The sequence below is a fragment of the Anolis carolinensis genome, chromosome 4, assembly GCF_035594765.1.
Source record: "Anolis carolinensis isolate JA03-04 chromosome 4, rAnoCar3.1.pri, whole genome shotgun sequence".
In the NCBI taxonomy this organism is placed as follows: Eukaryota; Metazoa; Chordata; class Lepidosauria; order Squamata; family Dactyloidae; genus Anolis; species Anolis carolinensis.
In genome coordinates, this window is record NC_085844.1 from 124891477 (window position 1) to 124910820 (window position 19344).

The window sequence follows — 19344 nt, forward strand, 5'->3', positions numbered from 1 at the left end:
TTAATCAAATTGCCAACAAGCAATTGCGTTCAATTTAAGACCAAATGTCTGTGGTTGTTGAAATTTGAGAGATAAATAATTTCATAATTTGCTTCAACTTAAACTGTGAAATGGAAGATTTAATATGGAAGAAAGGCAGTTTCCTACCTTTAAGCATGACTCTCAGTGTTGATAATATTTGTCAGTCTTGTTGCATTTATATAGCCTCTGAATAGCAAGAAATATTCAGGGAGTAAATATTATATTTTATATGCTGTGCATTTCTGCCAACAAATGACAGTCATGGTTGGTGTGCACTAAGTTAATTCAGTTCACTATGCCTCCCAACCAAATCCCCAGATCTGAAGTACCTTAATAGCCTTAGGTTATTACCGCTTCTGTTGCATTGAAAAACCTTAAATATAAGATCAGCCTCACAGACTGTGTGGCCATCATAGTATCAGCTAATCTTTTAATTTGAAAATATTTTCACTTTGCTGCTATCAAAATTTAATATACCATACATAATTAAACCTATGATCATATCCTAATGAATTAAAATTATGGACTGTACTTCAAGTCTCTAATTTTCCAAAATATTTCTTGTTTGTCTTTAAAGTCATATATTGAGTTAAAAGCTGCAAGTTAAGGGTTTGGAATATCAAAAATTTTATGCAAAGGTCAGCCTTAATTTTCAGTTATAAATGTATGAAAGGTAAATGCAATTTCACTGAATGAAAAATCAGCATTTAGCAGAGAAGACTCTGCTACTGGAAGACATTAGGTAAATGCAGTGTATTAAGAAAGCTGTGGTTTGGAAGCTAAGTCATAGACCACATGTCTTTTAGTTTGGTCATGCAAGCAGATACCGCCTTGTTAATCAGCCCAGTGATGATCCACCAAAGCCAAGGGAAGAAATAGAGAAGTTTGGTCAGGATTGTCAGAAGTTAGAAGGAGAACAAAGGAAAAATATGTTAGGTCATAGCTTAATTTAATCTATGGCTTCCTTTATATCCTGCCCTGTGTGTTTATTTACAACAATACAAGTGACTCCATGGATTGTTTGTAAAAGGAGATAATACTTCCCATTATGTACTGTATTTTGATGTTTCTTACATTTCTTAAAAACAAACCACAGTTGGTTGGAATTGTTATCTTCACCTGGTGTAAATTGTTGCCTTAGCATGTTGAACCTGTAGTGTTCAAGATGTAACTTTTAATTTAAAGCAGGGATGTGATATTCCCTTAAAATGTTGATACAATAAATCTTAATGAATGATGTTATGGTATTTTTGTGATATTGAGAAGCCACAAATCTTCTGCCCAATTGTATTTTTTCTGAATTGAGGCTTTTAAAAAATCAAGCTCTGCTTAATTTTTAATCTTTCCATGCCACTATAGTATCATGTACATGCTATACGATTCAGATAAATACTCTCTAGGTTGTAAAATAATTTTCCAGGATGAAATATCACGGTGCAATAATATGTGGTCCTTTTTGTAGTCGAATTTACAGACTGAATCTGCAGAAATTTGGCAAAACAAAACCTAAGGCCAAAAAATGATAAACTGAGTAGAACCAACATTGACAGATGGGTTCTATGCCTGCAAGTGTGTTACTAACACAATATAAAATAGACCTTACAGAGCAAGGAAAACATATTGTTACAGATTGATATGAATTGTCCACTGGGCTTGTGCAATTTGGCTGGAGGGCGATCTGATTTTGGCATCCGAATTTTTTTGGACGCCCAGATCCGTTATTCGGAAGCTTCCCGAAAATTGGCTAATGGTATATTTATATTATATGTAATATTACTAATAATATTACAACATAGGGTTATAGTACAATGTAGTAATATATAACGCTTATATTTTGCTATATGAATAATATAATATATTGTATGTACATATGGCTTGTAAGCCGCCCTGAGTCCCCTTCGGGTTGAGAAGGGCGGGATATAAATGTCACAAATAAATGAATAAATAAATAAAGGAAATATCTGTTTTTAGCCGAAAGATCTGGGAAGATTGGGGAACTTACAAGGCTCCCCTTTCCCTACTTGGGATCCTTTCCTTTCATTCGTTCAAAGGAGTCTGGGTTTGAGCAGCAGGCTTAAGGAAGCACAATTCCTGGGACCCTTTCTTTTCTGCCTTTCAAGGGAGTCAGGGTTTTAGCAATGGGGTTAGAGAAGCTCCATTCCTGGAACCCTTTTCTTTTCTTCCTTTCAAGTGAGCCTGGGTTTCAGAAACCGGGATAAGGAAGCACCATTTCTAGGACCCTTTCCTTTCTTGCCTTTCAAGGGAGTCTGAGTTTCAGTAAGGATGTTAAGGAAGCACCATTCCTGGGATGCTTCCTTTTCTGCCTTTCAAGGGAGTCTGGGTTTCAGCATGGGGGTTAAGGAAGCTCCATCCCTGGGACCCTTTTCTTCTTTTCAAGGGAGCCTGGGTTTCAGTAAAGGATGTCCAAGAAGCCCAAGTCAATGTAGTTAGTGAACAGGAGTTCTGCGATACTTAATCCAAAACATCTGATGGGTCTAGAAGTTAAGAACCACTGTATTAGAGGAAAAAATGCACAAAAGCATTCTGGTTGAAAAACTGTTTGCAAGTATGCAAACTAGGAAAATTGCAGAAAAAATCCCCGATATCTTAAATGACCAATTTTTTTCTTCAGTTCCATACTGATGTTTTCCCCTGATTCTGCAGATGTTGTTCCCTCTTTGTATAAACTTTAATACCAGTTCATTATCAATCCTAGTTTACTTATAAGTTAAGGTTGATAAAAGAATGAAAAATTCAATTGTAATTTTTACCAATTGTAATTGCTGTTTTAATTTTTATATACTATAAATTTAAGGAAGCTTTGTAAATAAGTATGCTGCCCCAAAACTGGCACAAGCACTAAGCACCACAGGTAGCTGTAACTGTAGTGCTTATTTTCTTTCTTTCTTTTACTCTCAATTGTTTAGGGTAAATAATTTGACAAATGATAGGCCACAATTACACAATTGCAATAAAACTTGGAAATTTCAATTGCAGTCCTCAACTTTTCTGAATAGCTTTGAGTCCTGTTTCAAAGCATATTTTCCATGTAGCGACAAGAGAAGAAACTAGGTTTATACAGTAAGTAGTACTATGTATGCATTGCATGTCTTTATAGGCTGTTTGTTTTTTCCCTTTGATTTTATGTCTTTTTAAATTTATAAACTCCTAATTTTTATTTATGACATGGCAGTTGACTTCATTGTAGCAGTTAGTTGAAATAAAATATTGCCAAAAATATTGCCTAATATATTTATGGGGTTTTGTCTGTTTCTTTGTTTTTCTAAAAGGTACCATATGAAAGCTTTCCTAAGTGATAATTCTTTTGTCTTGTTGATAGTTTACATAATTTTTATCTTAAATATTTCTTTGTTTAGAGGATTTTGTGGTTGTTAGCATATTGTCATCGTCATTATCATAATCCCACCTTTGGAATTTTGTGGTTGTTAGCATATTGTCATCGTCATTATCATGATCCCACCTTTGGAATTTAAGGCAGGTTCCAACAGTTAAAACAAATATATTCATATGGAACATTGGCTTTAAAAACCAAAATCAAACTTCTTTGAAGCACTTGAAATTCATATCCTTATTCAGGAAAAAAACTTCCTTATTTTCATGTTATCACTTTTGTGAAAGGTACTTTCAAAAGCATGAGTACATGCCACATTCTTTCTGATAATCTGTACAGGATTATCTATGGCAGAAAAAAAAATGTCTTTGTAAGAGGAGGACACTCCAATAAAAGCCCCCCTCATTGTGGCCCCAAATGAAACTTAGCCTAACACCTGGGGCCCATCCAGATAAGCCCTGTATCCCAGGATCCGATCCCAGGTTTTGTTTATCCTGGATTATCTGGCAATGTGGACTCATATAATTCAGTTTAAAGCAGAAAACTTGGGATCAGATCCTGGGATATAGGACCTGTCTGGAAGGGCCCCTGCTGTGGAATTTCAGTGAAGTTCGTGTTTTTGGTGGAGAAGCATGGCCATCTATTGAAATCTTTCTTCTTTTATATTGAGGTTCTTTTTTTTAGCTTTTCATTTACTGAGGGTTTATCAGGTGGCAGGAAAAGAGAAAGACCTCATTACTGATGAATTGAGGAAGACATGCCTCTGAGATAGCAAGACCTGAGCAGAGCTGTTGATGACTATGTCTTAAGGAAGTCTCTCATCGTAGGTGTGCTGTAAGTTAAAGCTTATCTGACAGCAAATAATAAAACAGTGTAAAGCTAAGGAGTGGTTGATAGAAAAACTTGGAATTTTTAGCGCTCCTTAATATTTCCTAAAAAGTGAGAACAAGATTTGGATGTTGAGTTACTGATCTCACCATTGCCATAAGAGAGTGGATACAGTGAATGTTCAGCTGTATGTTAACTTTCAAGGAAACTCACTAAATCAAACTTAGAGTTTTCTTGAAGGTTAACATACAGCTGAACATTCACTGAATATTTTAATCAAATTCAAAGCAATTCAAAGATTATAAAGAAATTGGATTTTTTAATTATGGCTGCTCACTGGGTGTTGAAAATTATGGAGAAAAGGCACAAGAAGGGAGCCATTTATGGCTATTGGACATTTCCCGAACATCCAGATTGACAAATTATGTTAGCCTTAAAGGAAGAGGGAAAGACATGTACTTACACAATGAGGTATCTTCAAGATGGAACCCAAGGCAAACATGTACATCATTTATGTTTCATATATACCTTATAGACATAGCCTGAAAGCAGTTATATATATATAATTTTTATTATTTGTATTGATTTTATTAAGTTTGTGTACAGTGAAACCATCAGAAAGCAAAGCTGTCACTATCTCTGCCATCCATATGGACAATTCTTGATCTAGGAGTATTTGGGAATTCTGAATGCACTACCTGTACTAATATTCTCAAATGTTTGTCTACGATGAAGGCATGTGGATCGATTGTCTGATAAAGAGTTATGACACCTCCAGAAACTCTCAGCTCAGTAAATGACTTTGAAGCAGATACTATCTCAGTCTAACCTACATTAAAGCACTGTTATGAGGATAAAGTATGCATTTTGGTAAGAACCAACATTGATCAGGGCAAGATATGCATTTTAAGTTTGTTTTTAAATGGGGCTGAGTTTCAGAATAATAGTTAATGTAGAATCTCAACATTTTTGATATCTTCTTTCCTTTAGAAAGACAAATTGTGGGAAATGTATACTCATTGTTTTTGAACTGGTACTGGTTTTTGTCTGGTTACTTGATATGCTCGTTCATTGGAGCCAGATTGGATTTCTGAGAACAAGATATTTAAAGTAGGATGTTTCTGTCAGACACTAATAAAGTCTGTGACTAAGCTAGTGTCCTTTCGTAAGTGGAGGATTCACAGAAGTGAATCTGATAGAGAAACTGTCCTCTGAACACATCTATGTCTGTTTATACACTATTGTATCCCAGACACCTTAGACACCAAACCAGTTGAGTATAATCAGCAAGCAGTTTATTGAAGAATATATGATAGCCAAGCAATTAAAATGATGCAAACAGTATAGTCCAAAAAGGTGTCTTCAATAGGTAACAATTAGTCCATAAATTTCCAGATACCAAGATAAAACACAAGGAACAAGATTGCAAAATCCAGAATAACAAGGCAGCATAAAATCTCAATACTCAGAACAGGAACTCGGCAATACTGGAATCATGAAACTAGAAATCCACTTGGAAACGAGACGGTCATGAAAATTCAACATTGACCAGACTGAGATAAAGGTAAAAACCATTCCCTTGTTTCTTTTAAAGCCTTTCCTGTCTCAGGCAATGAAAAAAAACATTCAGTTTCACTTTCCTACCAGATAAAGATTTATTTTCCCTTTTTCCTGGAGACGGACTGACTTTCGACGGACCTGGGAATTCTTCCTTAGTTTATAAAAGTCTTGTCTTCTATCTTCAAGCTCATTAAAATCTGCACCTGAGAAATCATCCCCAGAAGACCGATTCTCAGAGAAAGACTGTTGAGGGCCTCTCTCAGGAATTTGGCCTTGAGCATCCACACACTGTTCAAGAGAAACCTCAGACCTCTCAGAGCCTGTCAGGAAAATCATCATTCCATTGTCATCAGACACAGGCCCAAAAACCCCAACATCCACATCGACATCAGGCACAAAGACAGGCTGAACTACAGGCCCAGGAACCCCAGCATCCCCATTGACATCAGACACTATCACAGGCTGAACTACAACATACACATTCTGTAAACATTGTCATGAACTCTGAGATGTATACATAACAAAGGGAGAAAATGTTATGAAGGAGATAGTGAGGCTTCCCTCTTCTGATTAAGTAATGTAGGGCTTTCAGAGGGGGCCAAATTGAGGAATTTGGCCCCAGTGGACAAGATTAGGTCCCAGTTGTAGATGCTCCCCTCTCTTGCTATAAAGGATTCACTGTCTTTCTAATAAATCCTTGGTCTTATAGCATGTAATTAGGGGTGGGGAACCATCAGCAAATTGTATTGGGCAGAAAGCACAAAGAACCAGCAAAAGTACAAAGACCTTACAAAAATATGCTTCACTTTCATCACTATATTTCTCCCTTTTTGTAATGCTTTGCATGATACAGCCATCCTCTTCAGATGCTCTATTGTTCAATTATGATTTGATTGTAATTCTTTTAGATCCTATAATTGTGTTTGAGTTGCTGTCTTTTAAAAAGAAAAGATTGAACTAAAATTGTCAGGGAGGCATTGGACAGTGTATTTAATGTGTCTGTCATTATATGTTAACCTCTCATCTGGGAAACAAGGCACCCCTTTTGTGCTTGATAACAATTTAAAAATATATTTCTTGACATCATGTATAAAGGAATAAGGGAGGGATAAAGGCAGAAGTGAATTAATGATGTTAGCAAATACCACTCCCTGTATTCCTATTCCATTTAGAATACAGCTTTCAAAATTGTAGCCCTCTGGAGCGCCATTTCCAGTGACAGGTAGTCACAATCTTATTGTATCCCGATTGAAACTACACTGTGAAAGAAATACTATATGGAGCTAAAAATGGGAATGCTTACTTATCCTTGTTTTTGAGCAAACCTTTGAATTTTGTTGCCCAGTTCCTGATGCATTTTATTACTTCTTTCGAGAGTGAAGGAATCAAGGGTGAATCTTCAGGTCTGTAGAGTCTGAGTGAATTCTGACACTCATAGGGCAGTCACATCACAATGAATATGGACATTGAGATTGTCCAGATGGTTACATTGGATTTGGAAGAATACACTAAGGCTCAGTTCAGGCCAGACAGGTTTGGGATTATTATTTTTTCGTGTCAGGAGCAACCGGAGTTGCTTCTGGAGTGAGAGAATTGGCCGTCTGCAAGGACGTTGCCCAGGGGACGCCCAGATGTTTTTTGATGTTTTTACCATCCTTGTGGGAGGCTTCTCTCATGTCCCCGCATGGAGCTGGAGCTGATAGAGGGAGCTCATCCACACTCTCCCCAGGTGGGATTCGAACCTGGCAACTTTCAGGTCAGCAACCCAACCTTCAAGTCACTTAGTCCACTACGCCATCTGGGGGCTCCAGGTTTGGGATTACAACCTGAGTTGCATGGAGTTTTCCTTTAGATGTATTTAGAAAGTATAGAAAGTGCAAAATCAACAACCAGTGTTGTTATACCTGACCTTCGTTCCTCAGGTTTTAGAGTTGCCTTTTGAGTTTATTTTAGTATGTTCTTAAGAAAGATTGATATTTTAAAAAAAATGGATTTTTAGAATGGTTTCAGTCTGGTTTTAAATATATATATGTTTAGTTGTTCTGTATTGGCATGGGAGTCCTGGAAAGCTATGAGGTGATTTTAATAAAATAGGTAATAAGAAATGAATTGCTACTTGCAAAACAAGGCTATGGTGTTGGCGGAAGGACCTTGCAAGGAAAATAAAGTTCTTTAAAACAAATAAGTTGAAAGCAAAAGCTTGAACATTCTGAGGAGAATAGTAGGCAGATGTTGGCCACTGTTATTATGTGCCTGAGCTTGGTTGCATAACATAACATTTATGTTATGTGTGTACTAGGTTCATTCACTAGCAGGAGCCCCCAGTGGTGCAGTGGATTAAGCCCTTGTGCCAGTAGGACTGATGACTTGAAGGTTGGGTTGCTGACCTGAAGGTTATTGGTTTGAATCCAACCCGGGAGAGCGTGGATAAGCTCCCTCTATCAGCTCCATGTGAGGACATGAGAGAAGCCTCCCACAAGGATGGTAAAAACATCAAAACATCTGGGCGTCTCCTGGGCAACTTGTAGTTCCTCAAGTCACTCTTGACAGGAAAAAAATCCTAGCATCTCCCCCTTCTCCAATATGTTAGACAACAGAGTGGCAACTAGTTGAATGTTTTGTGCTTGATGGAGATTTGGCCTGGCCTAGCATAAAGGACCTTCCAACATATGTCAGCTGTCCCCCTTCCTAGAATTGGAGGACCTAAAGATGATAGTGCACATATTGGTTATCTCACAGTTGGAATTCTGCAATGTGCTTTACATTGGACTACCTTTGTAAGTTTGTAAACTCCAATTACAGTAGTTCAAAACACGGCAGCAAATTACAGGAAAATTTAGGAGTGACTATATTAGTCCTATATTAAACTCACTCCACTGGTTGCCAATTAGTTTTCAGGCAAAGTACAAAATGTTTGTTTTGAACTTTAAAGCCTATGGTTTGAGTCTGGCTACTCCAGCTAGCCAGAACCCAACTGACCGTCACCCAGAGGACCTCATCAGCTGCCCCGACACTGTGGAACAGCTTGCCAGAAGAGATCTAACAGCTAATGAGCTGTCGGAATTTAAAACACAACTGAAGAGCTATCTCTTTCAGCAGGCCTGACTTATGACTTTTAAATCATATTCTGTGTTTATGGTGTTTTAATTTTTGTCTCAAGTATATGTTTTAAAATAGGCTTTTATGGTTGAATTTTATCTAAGTTTTAATATGTGGTTTTATAGTTATGTTTGACTATGTTGTGTCCTGCCTTAAGCCAAAAGGAGAGGTGGATAATAAATACTATTATTACAGCAGAGAAGATTCTTATCCCTGCTGCCTTCTCTGAAACTTTACTCTTTTCCCCTGTATCAAAAATAGGAGGGTATCTGAAAATTTTGTACACATTTATTGTTATTGGCCTGCTCTGCACAGTTCTGTTTGCTTGTCATCTTCCTTTTACACATTTTGTGTATCTTGACTTCCTTTATCCGATTTGTCGTCAATCCAGTCTTGGGCTTCACGCAAATCTACCATTTGTCAAAATGTATAATCTTGTGCTAATATTTTCCATTTCTGGCCATATAGCTTAAATTTGGATAATATTTTGACTTTGTTATCTTAGCAGTTAAATTTTATCTCAATCTAATACCCCAAAATAAAAGGGGGGGGGGGAGAGAGAGATTACAATCTAGACCAGGGGTCCTCAAACTTTTTAAGTGGAGGGCCGATTCACAGTCCCTCAGACTGTTGGAGGGCCAGACTAAGATGAAATAGTCCAAAATTAGGATTGTTGTTGTTGTGTGCCTTCAAGGCATTTCAGACTTAGGTCAAGTCTAAGTGTAAAGTTTAGTTCAGAGGCCAGGTAAATGACCTTTGGAGGGCCTTAGTTTGGGGACCCCTGATCTAGACGATCTCATAAGACCATAGGTAAGCAAAGAGTCCTCCAAAGACCATCTAGATGGTCTCATAAGACCATAAGTAAGGAAAGGGCCTCCCAAAGGCCATCTAGATGATCTCATAAGGCCACCAGAAGACCATAGATAAGGAAAGGGGCCTCAAAGACCATCTAGATGTTTTCATAAGACCATAGGTAAGGAAAGGGGGCCCCAAAGGCCATCTAGACAATCTTACAAAACCATAGGTAAGGAAAGTGACCCCCAAAAGCCCTCTAGCTGGTCTTATAAGGCCGTAGCTAAGCAAAGAGACTTCCAAAGACCATGTAGACTTAAGTCAACCCTAAGTCTAAAGTTTAGGATAGGGGCCAGTTAAATGACTTGGAGGGCCGCATCCGGCCCCCGGACCTTAGTTTGGGGACCCCTGCTATATGGCTTTCACTGGAGTGACTGGGTTATCATCCAAAGTTCTTTGCATTTAGAGAAATCCATATAAAGCTGTGTAGGGGTTCTGGACCCATGGTGTGAGTTCACAGAGGGCAACTTGAAGTACCATCAGTACAGATTACTTGTCTTTTAGTTCTGATTCCTAATTGCTTAACAATAACAACCACAAAGACTTCCTGCTTATCCTTAATTTATTATATTGTTTAAATGAAAAGAACTTGATGTGAACAGGATGCATTATAGTGGGAAAGGGTTGCGAGTTCAGTCCTGATGCATCCTCTAATCTCAGAAACTTTTTAAAGTTATGCTTGGTTCTCAAAGTTTTTAAGGGGCAGAAAGTAGACGTTGAATGCCTAAAGTCTGTATGAAATGTGGAAAAATTGTTATTTTTATGTTTGCTCTTCCAGATAACAGAAAAAAAAGGAAAAGAAGGAAAGGGTGGCTTTGGAGGCCCAGTTGTCAGCTCTCTATATCAAGAAGAAACCATCAGGTGAATCTGAGTGATATTTTTATGACTTAATTTTCATTTAGCTTTTATTTAGAACGTCAACATGTACGATAGTGCCTCTCAAACCAGATAATAAATGGCAGGAAAGAACTTTCTAGGCCTATAATTGTTTAAATCAATAGCTGTCTGTATTGCTGCCAGGTACTAATTTTCCCCCAGTTTGAGATATTTGGGGTGGGTCTTGGCCGATTGAACGTGGTGGGGTTTATCTTTGAATAAACATATAGGATGAATTGTGATTTTTTTTCTTCAAAAAAGTGCTGTTTAATAGCTGAATCTTCATAAGCTTTAAACATTGTTGGCCAAAGGAAGTAAAGTTGGCATGTTTTTTTTAATTGTAGTGTAAAAGTAAGGTTACTAATTGAGGTCAGGTTTTGAAATAAAAAGATAAAAGGAAATTAACCTGGAAAATGTATGATGATACTGCATGAAACATGTGGTTAAATAAAGGAAGACAGGAAATGGAAAACTTAAAGAGATCTTGCATAAGTGTCAGTCATGAAAACGCACACGTTTTCTTCACCTGGTGGTAACTAGCATCATTTGAGTTAACAAAGGCAAAGCAAATGAGATAGTAAATTACTAGGGAACAGGACCAGAGGGTATGCATGCCATCTACTCATGCCACAAACAACAGTGCTAATCTGGAGTGGGATACTTTGAATCAGCATTGCTATGTCTCTTCTGGCTAGTCACTGAGCCGGTTTAGGGGCTTGCAGGTGACTGCACATCCCAGCAGTGTCCAAATCAGTTTGGTGTCCCTGGACTGCCACCCTGAGCTTGCCCTCATCTAAAACATATCCTAAAATATGAATTATAGATTCCTTGCTAACATATTATTCATGACAAATGGTTGAGTATGTGGTTGCTGGCCGGCACCAGCCATTCTTGGATGAAACACATTTTCCAGATCCAATTCAAGATTGGGGGTGAACTCTAAAATTCTTTTACTTGCCCAGTGAGATCAGCAGTGGAGTTTTAAGTGTTGGTGACCTGAGAGCATGAAGCAAAAGTGCCCCTCTAATGCATTTTTTTCCAGTCTTGCTCCCGTGCCAGCAGGGGCACACAACAGACTTTGGCTTGCTAGCAGGAAGTTAACAGTTGTACTGGTGATTCTTCCTCCCCCTTTCCCGAAGCTCAAGGATATCGTGTCAGTGTACACACAACAGCTTCCACTTGCAGGAGGGAGTTGGCAGCGGCATTGAATCTTTCTGCCTCTTTCCCTTTCTGAATCCTAAGACTGATGTATGAACAGTAGATGAGTGCAACTTCGGATATGGAGGTCTTACTGTATTTTAGAAGTCTGAAAAATTGTTTCTGGAATAAGCTCTGAGGTTTTCTTCATCTTGCTACCTCTTTTCTGATATGATAAGTTTGAAAATTAAGTTCTCTTTGTCAGGAAAGGCTGCAATAGTACATCAGTGGAGAAAAGGTCAAATAACAGTTCCCCTTTAAAAAATGAAAAACATTCATCTCCTTAAAGTTTTGAATAGCTTTGTAAAGATCTCAGAGATTTTATTTACTTAGACACCATGTATATATTTTGCAGAGTAGAGGAAGATCGATAAATATCCCCTTAAATACAGATCAATGTATTTCTAATAATTTAAGCACATAGCGATACTGTGAGCAAGAATAACTATTGAAGATGATAATATGAATAATGAAGTATGTTTTTAAAATCTATATTGCAAAGTTCCATTTATTTTCACAGTTTTTTATTTTTCTGGGATTCTAATATACTGTAAATGTTAAAAATAGAGGGTAAGGGAAAACGACAGGAAGAAATGCATGTAGGACACATCAATGATTTACTAAAGCATTTGCCATTTTATTTCTGGATGGGCATCCAATTTTAAAAGTTTGGATGAAAAATATTTCATTTAGGCATGTCTGGAATTACGTTGTAACCATATCCTCAGTGATCTTTCCTTACCTGGAAGGTTTCTCATTCAGTCATTCGGTTCTGTTCAATATCTTTATTAATGACTTAGACGAAGGGTTAGAAGGCACAATCATCAAGTTTGCAGATGACACCAAACTGGGAGGGATAGCTAACACTCCAGTAGATAGGAGCAGAATTCAAAACGATCTTGACAGACTAGAGAGATGGGCCGAAACTAACAAAATGAAGTTCAACAGGGACAAATGCAAGATACTTCACTTCGGCAGAAAAAATGGAATGCAAAGATACAGAATGGGGGACTCCTGGCTCAGCAGTACGTGTGAAAAAGATCTTGGAGTCCTCGTGGAGCCTACAATGGGATGCGGCTGCTAAAAAGCCAACGGGATTCTGGCCTGCATAAATAGGGGTATAGCATCTAGAAGGGAAGTCATGCTACCCCTCTATTCTGCCTTGGTCAGACCACACCTGGAATACTGTGTCCAATTCTGGGCACCACAATTGGACAAGCTGGAAAGCATCCAGAGGAGGGCAACTAAAATGATTAAGGGTCTGGAGAACAAGCCCTATGAGGAGCAGCTTAAAGAACTAGGCATGTTTAGCCTGCAGAAGAGAGGAGACATGATAGCCATGTACAAATATGTGAAGGGAAGTCATAGGGAGGAGGGAGCAAGCTTGTTTTCTGCTGCCCTGCAGACTAGGAGGCGGAACAATGGCTTCAAACTACAGGAAAGGAGATTCCACCTGAACATCAGGAAGAACTTCCTCACTGTGAGGGCTGTTTGGCACTGGAACTCTCTCCCCTGGACTGTGGTGGAGGCTCCTTCTTTGGAGGCTTTTAAGCAGAGGCTGGATGGCCATCTGTCGGGGATGATTTGAATGCGATTTCCTGCTTCTTGGCAGGAGGTTGGACTGGATGGCCCATGAGGTCTCTTCCAACTCTACTATTCTATGATTCTAGGAGAGATCCTCCACAGCCAGAGAGGGAGCATATAGCTGTGGCATCTGATACTCAAGAAGATGTATTATTACTAGATTAATAATTTACCTTCATAATAAACCAATCATATCTTGATAATTTTAATGGAGGTGGTTCTACCTATATCTGGCTGTCTAGGGGCCCTTCCAGACAGGCCTGTATCCCAGGATCTGATCCCAAGTTTTCTGCATTAAACTGGATTATATGAGTCCCCAGTGCCAGACAATCTGGGATAAACAGAAAACCTGGGGATCAGATCCTGTGATATAGGGCCTGTCTGGAAGGGTCCCTTGATCCAGTTTTTGGGGCTCCTCTGGCAATGAAGCTCTCTCCCATCCTATCACTGGAGAGTCTCCTATTTTGCTTCTGTTGCAAGGCTTCTAAAATGGCTCTGGAGAGCAAGGAATCCATCAGAGCTAGGCATTAGGGCCTGTTCTGTGGAACCAACCAATAGACAGGCAGAGTTGCCCTCCACCGAGCCTGCTTTTCTCTGTGTTACTCTCAGATCAAAAGAAGTGCTGACACTTCAGAATGATTTAAAACACTGAACCTCTTATAAACAAATGTTGGAAAAGGCCAGTCTGAACAATTCTAAAAACCATCCAAACAAGATAGCAGTATTGGAGGAGCATGAAAGTATCTCACAATTGTGTAATAATTTGAAAGGATACGATATGAAGTAGTCTAGATTATAGGTTTTTTTACATGTAATCTGCCTTCTGAACAGCACTTCTAATTGAACAGTATATAGTCCAATTGCAACTGCAGTAGAGTCTCGCTTATCCAACCTTTGTTCATCTAACGTTCTGTATTATCCAACACAGTCTGCCTCCCGCCTGGATCTACACCTATTTCTCTAGACAGCAATTATATCTTTATTTGTAGTCAATTTTTTAGTAGTCAAATGTTTTTGTAGTCAATGTTTTCAATACATTGCAATGTTTTGGTGCTACATTCAGAAATACAGTAATTACTACATAACATTACCGTGTATTGAGCTGTTTTTCTGTCCATTTGTTGTAAAACATGATGTTTTGGTGCTTAATTTGTAAAATTATAATGTAATTTGACGTTTAATAGACTTTTCCTTAATCCCTCCTTAACCAGCATTTTTGCTTATCGAGTGTTCTGCCAGCCCATTTATGTTGGATAAGCGAGACTCTACTGTACTTGCAATTATGAATTTCAGACCATTCACTCTATAATAGTAGACCATTGTTATACATTTGAAGTTCCTATACAACAATAATATTGGAATAATCATATTCATTGCACATTTAAAATTAGAAAATGAAAACTTAGCTAATACTTTCAATTTTCCACATCTTAGAACAAACAAATTTATTCTATGCATAATTTATTAACTTTTAAGACCAAGAAAGAATAAAAATAGATAAAAATCAAAATATAAACTAAAGTAGATTAAATTTTTTTTAAAGAGTTTCTGAATGTCTCCTTTTGTGGAATCAAGCTAAATCAGACCCCTGGTTTTCCAGGGAGCTGGTGATGATGAACCAAGTACAGTAGAGTCTCGCTTATCCAACGTAAACGGGCTGGCAGAACGTTGGATAAGCAAATATGTTGGATAATAAGGAGAGATTAAGGAAAAGCCTATTAAACATCAAATTAAGTTATGATTTTACAAATTAAGCACCAAAACATCATGTTATATAATAAATTTGACAGAAAAAGCAGTTCAAAACGCAGTAATGTTATGTTGTAATTACTATATTTACGAATTTAGCACCAAAATATCATGATGTATTGAAAACATTGACTACAAAAATGTGTTGGATAATCCAGAATGTTGGATAAGTGAGACTCTACTGTAAAACAGAGACTAAAGCAATGTTGGCAGAATAATCAGAGTGAGTCTGACAACACAGGCTAGACTGTAGAGCAGTGGTTCTCAACCTGTGGATCCCCAGGTGTTTTGGCCTACAATTCCCAGAAATCCAAGCCAGTTTACCAGCTGTTAGGATTTCTGGGAGTCAAAGGCCAAAACATCTGGGGACTCACAGGTTGAGAACCACTGCTGTAGAGCTTTACTCTGTGGCGTTGTGAACAGCAAATAAATGTTTTTGTGCTGCCATCATAACATCTACATGGAGCTATCTAGTGGGGCTGTTTCAAGTGGTCCTTGAGTAGAAAATGTAAATCCTCTGAGACGTCATTGTGATGAATTTGCATGCCACTTTGCAGATAAAATCACTCAGATCCACTCTGATTTGAATGCTGTAGTTCATGAATTGGATGGAATTAGCTCCATTTAGGCTGATTATACAGGTATACCTGTATTTTTCTGTCCAAGATAATTCTAAAATATTCTGAAATACAGTATTTATTTATCATATCAGAAGCAAATGCCTACTGAAATACAGTAGTTCCTAATCGAGGTAATTGTGGAGAGCATCATTATCTAAATCCATAATAAAAGCAAAAACCCGTGTGGCATGGGTGTCTGCTCACACAGACAGCCTCCAGCCTCCACAAACAGGCTATACTTCCCAGGGTTAAAAATCTAGCAAGTCACTCCTTTGCACTGACATTGCGGTTACAGCGAGCGCCATAAACATGCAGCCCAGCCCCTGCCAATGTCCTCCCCAAGCACTATGTCCCACCACCCAAGGAATGCTTTCGTTTGGGGACCATTTCATCCTAGATTTTGCTTTTTCTTCCACCACAGGCAGGCATCCCAGGGTTCTCCATTGCTGTGGAATTTGCATGGCCCCGCCCACTGCCCTTCCCTTTCCAATCTCTCTGCATAACAATCAGAGCAGAACTGAGCTGCAACTAAACTCACTGGAGGAGTTTAGGGATTGACTCCACATGGTGGAAGTTGTAGTTCACCCTGCATCAAGTCAGAGCACTGTCACTCCTACTGGGGAATATAGAGGAGTTGTAGTTCACCTACACCCAAACAATGATGGCCAAACTTGCCATGCAGACCCAATATGCCCAGATTTCACTACTGGTGGGTTTGGAGGGGAACTGGATTGGAAGTTGAGGAGTAGTAGGTACTGGGATTTATAGTTCACCTGCAATGAATGACCATCACACTTGCCACAGAGCCCCCATAACCAATACAACATATTGGACAAGTTTGGGGAAAAGGGAGTTATAGTTCACCTGCAGCCAGATAAACACTGACCCCCATTGACAATGCACTAGGACCAAACATCGCACAGAGAAACCTCATGACCAACTGAACATACTGCAGGGGTTTGTGGAAATGGGCCTTGATTTTGGGAGTTGTAGTTCACCTCCATCCAAAGACCACTGAACCCAGCCAATGACAAATCTAGACCAAACTTGGCACACAGACTGAATATTGCCTGCTGAAGATACTGATAGATATTTTGGGTCAATTGCCCCGGGAATCTGGAACTTGCAGTAGTCCACCCCCATCCAGACAGTACTGCACCACACCTGGTACACACGCCCAAAGTGGCCAACTTATAATACTGGCAAGGTTTGGGGAGGATTCAGCCACGATTCTGGGAATTGTAGTTCACCCACCCCAAACAGAATACATAACATTAAAAGACAAATAATACCATTCTCAAATGACCCGGGCATTGCCGGGTCCCCAAGCTAGTTTAAAATAATTATAAGCAAATATAAATGTTCAAAAATATCTGGAAACAACTTATTGGTTATATATATCAGGATGGCTGATAGTACTAAACATGTTTCCTGCTACTGTTTTCAGGTTTTATGTCATGAGACAAGGAGGTGTTTGTTTTGTTTTTATTTGAAAATTTTGAAAATTGTGTAGAAGCAATCATTTGAAATGCAATGCAACTAACAATAAAATTTCCTCCTTTAATGCTGATTATATTGCTATACCTTAGTTAATGAAGTAGATGTGTTCCTGACTCTTCTTTTAAAGAAAAATTGGTATCAGGGACATAAACAAAGACTATGTGTAATTTTCTGCACAGAAAAAGTGAACTTGAATACATCTATGCTTTTTGTTTGTTTGATTTAGATATACTGGGTATAGCTGGTGGTGCAAGCTTACCTGCTTTCCCCTTTTCTCTCTGTTTTTCTCTGCATACATGCTTGGTAGGAAATTCTGGATGCACCTGCTGTTTACCATACCTGTTGTAGGCAGGCATGCATGACTGCAATCAGATTGGCTAGACCAGAGCTTTTCAATCTGTGTTTCGTGACACATTAGTGTGTCAACTGCTGTGTGTAGGTGTGTCAAGTGAATGTAACAAGAAACCTCTGAGTCTTTGGGAAATAAGCAATCAATAATATCTTTTTAATAAATATAAATGAAAGGTTTTCATGCAATATATTGTGTCTCCATACATTTAGTTATTACAATTTATGTATGTGTTCGTATCTTTTATAAGGGATTGGTTTAAACCTCCAATTTTCTAGTAAAACTCAATTACTGTGTTGCAAAATTATCCATGGCTAACATGAAATGTTTGGAAAGCTCTGGGCTAGATATTCACTATGCCTTAGGTTTTTTCCAGGCTGTTATTTCTTTTCGAAAAAAAAGCATTCTTTTTTATAATAAAATGAATGCTACAAATTTATCATTGAATCATAGAGATGGAAGAGACTGCAAAAGCCACCCAGTCCAAACCTCTGCCATGCAGAAAAATACAATCAAAGCATTCCAAACAGATGGCCATCCAGCCCATGCTTAGAAACCTTCAGAGAAGGGAGTATCAATCACATTTTGAGGTAGTATATTCCACTGCCAAACAGCTCTTATCATCAAGTTCTTCCTAATGTTTAGATAGAATCGCTTTTCCTGCAATTTAAATAACATTTTATAATGTGTTACATATGTCAAGAACAGGATGATAATTACAGCATAATTTTAACAAAGTGATCCTCCAGATACTTCTTGGAGGATTAGACTTAAAGGATGATTTTTTTCAACTGTAGAGACGAATAAAATGCCAAGCAATTAGGATTGTTGTTTTTCTGTTTTTCCCAGTCTTGTACAGCATGCTTGAAAGTCTCTATCATATTTTGTAGTTTGATGCCATATAATCTATCAGAATTTTATTAATCCCATTAACAGAGGCAGCCATCTGGCCAGCTCTCTGAGCTAGGCCGCACAAGTACTGAACTGGGATGATTGATAGCTCTAGAATTGATTAGTTGATCAGAGAGACAAATGAACTGTTTTGGCAGAAAATACCAGAGGTCAATGTGTTTGGTGAGGTGCAAAGGGCTGCAGAATTTTAAAGAGCAGCTTCTCCCATACAGTTGTAAACTTCCCTTAAATAACATGTTCAAAAATTACAATAGGTATTAAACATATCACAGGCTTGCTGCTGAGAGTGCTCTAGCTCAAAATGATCATTAAAATCTGAATAAATAGACTATACCGTGAGTAACCTTATTTAAAAATACAGGGCTTGGAAGTGATTTACATATCTGTTAAATCTATGCCTGTGGGCAGTTACTGGGATCATGTAATTTCTTAGTTACACCAGGTTCACTGGTTTCTGATCTATTTCTGGGCACAATACAAAATGCCAATTATCATCATTATTGTCCTAAATGAGATGACTTGGAGCTAGTTAACAAAATGGCTTAGGTATAAGCCTTCCGGAGCACTGAAATCTTTGGGATTTCCCCCCCAATTTCAGTGGCATGTTTAAGAAGAGGAAGACCTCTCAGATGATGTCTTATGTCCTTTCCAGGAAGGTCTATCAAGCCTTCACTTTGATGTTCTGCCACAGAGAACTACAGAGCTTTTTGTTTTAAATAAATTATTGGCCTATTAAGCTTTTGCCTGTTTGGTCTACATCAGTCCAGCACAACCTGTGTCCCTCCAGGTGTTTTGGACTTCAGCTCCCAAAATACTTGATCATTGGACAAGCTGTCTAGGGCTTC

At 38.4% G+C, this 19344-nt stretch overlaps 1 protein-coding gene across 1 annotated transcript in view; it reads left to right on the top strand.

Annotated features, from left to right (window-relative positions):
• Positions 1–19344, top strand: part of acbd6 (acyl-CoA binding domain containing 6) — a 131490-nt gene that overhangs the window by 17256 nt on the left and 94890 nt on the right. The window contains exon 4 of the mRNA XM_003219869.4: positions 10491–10573. Coding sequence (XP_003219917.2) covers positions 10491–10573 — 83 coding nt within the window. The remainder of the gene's footprint in view (positions 1–10490; positions 10574–19344) is intronic.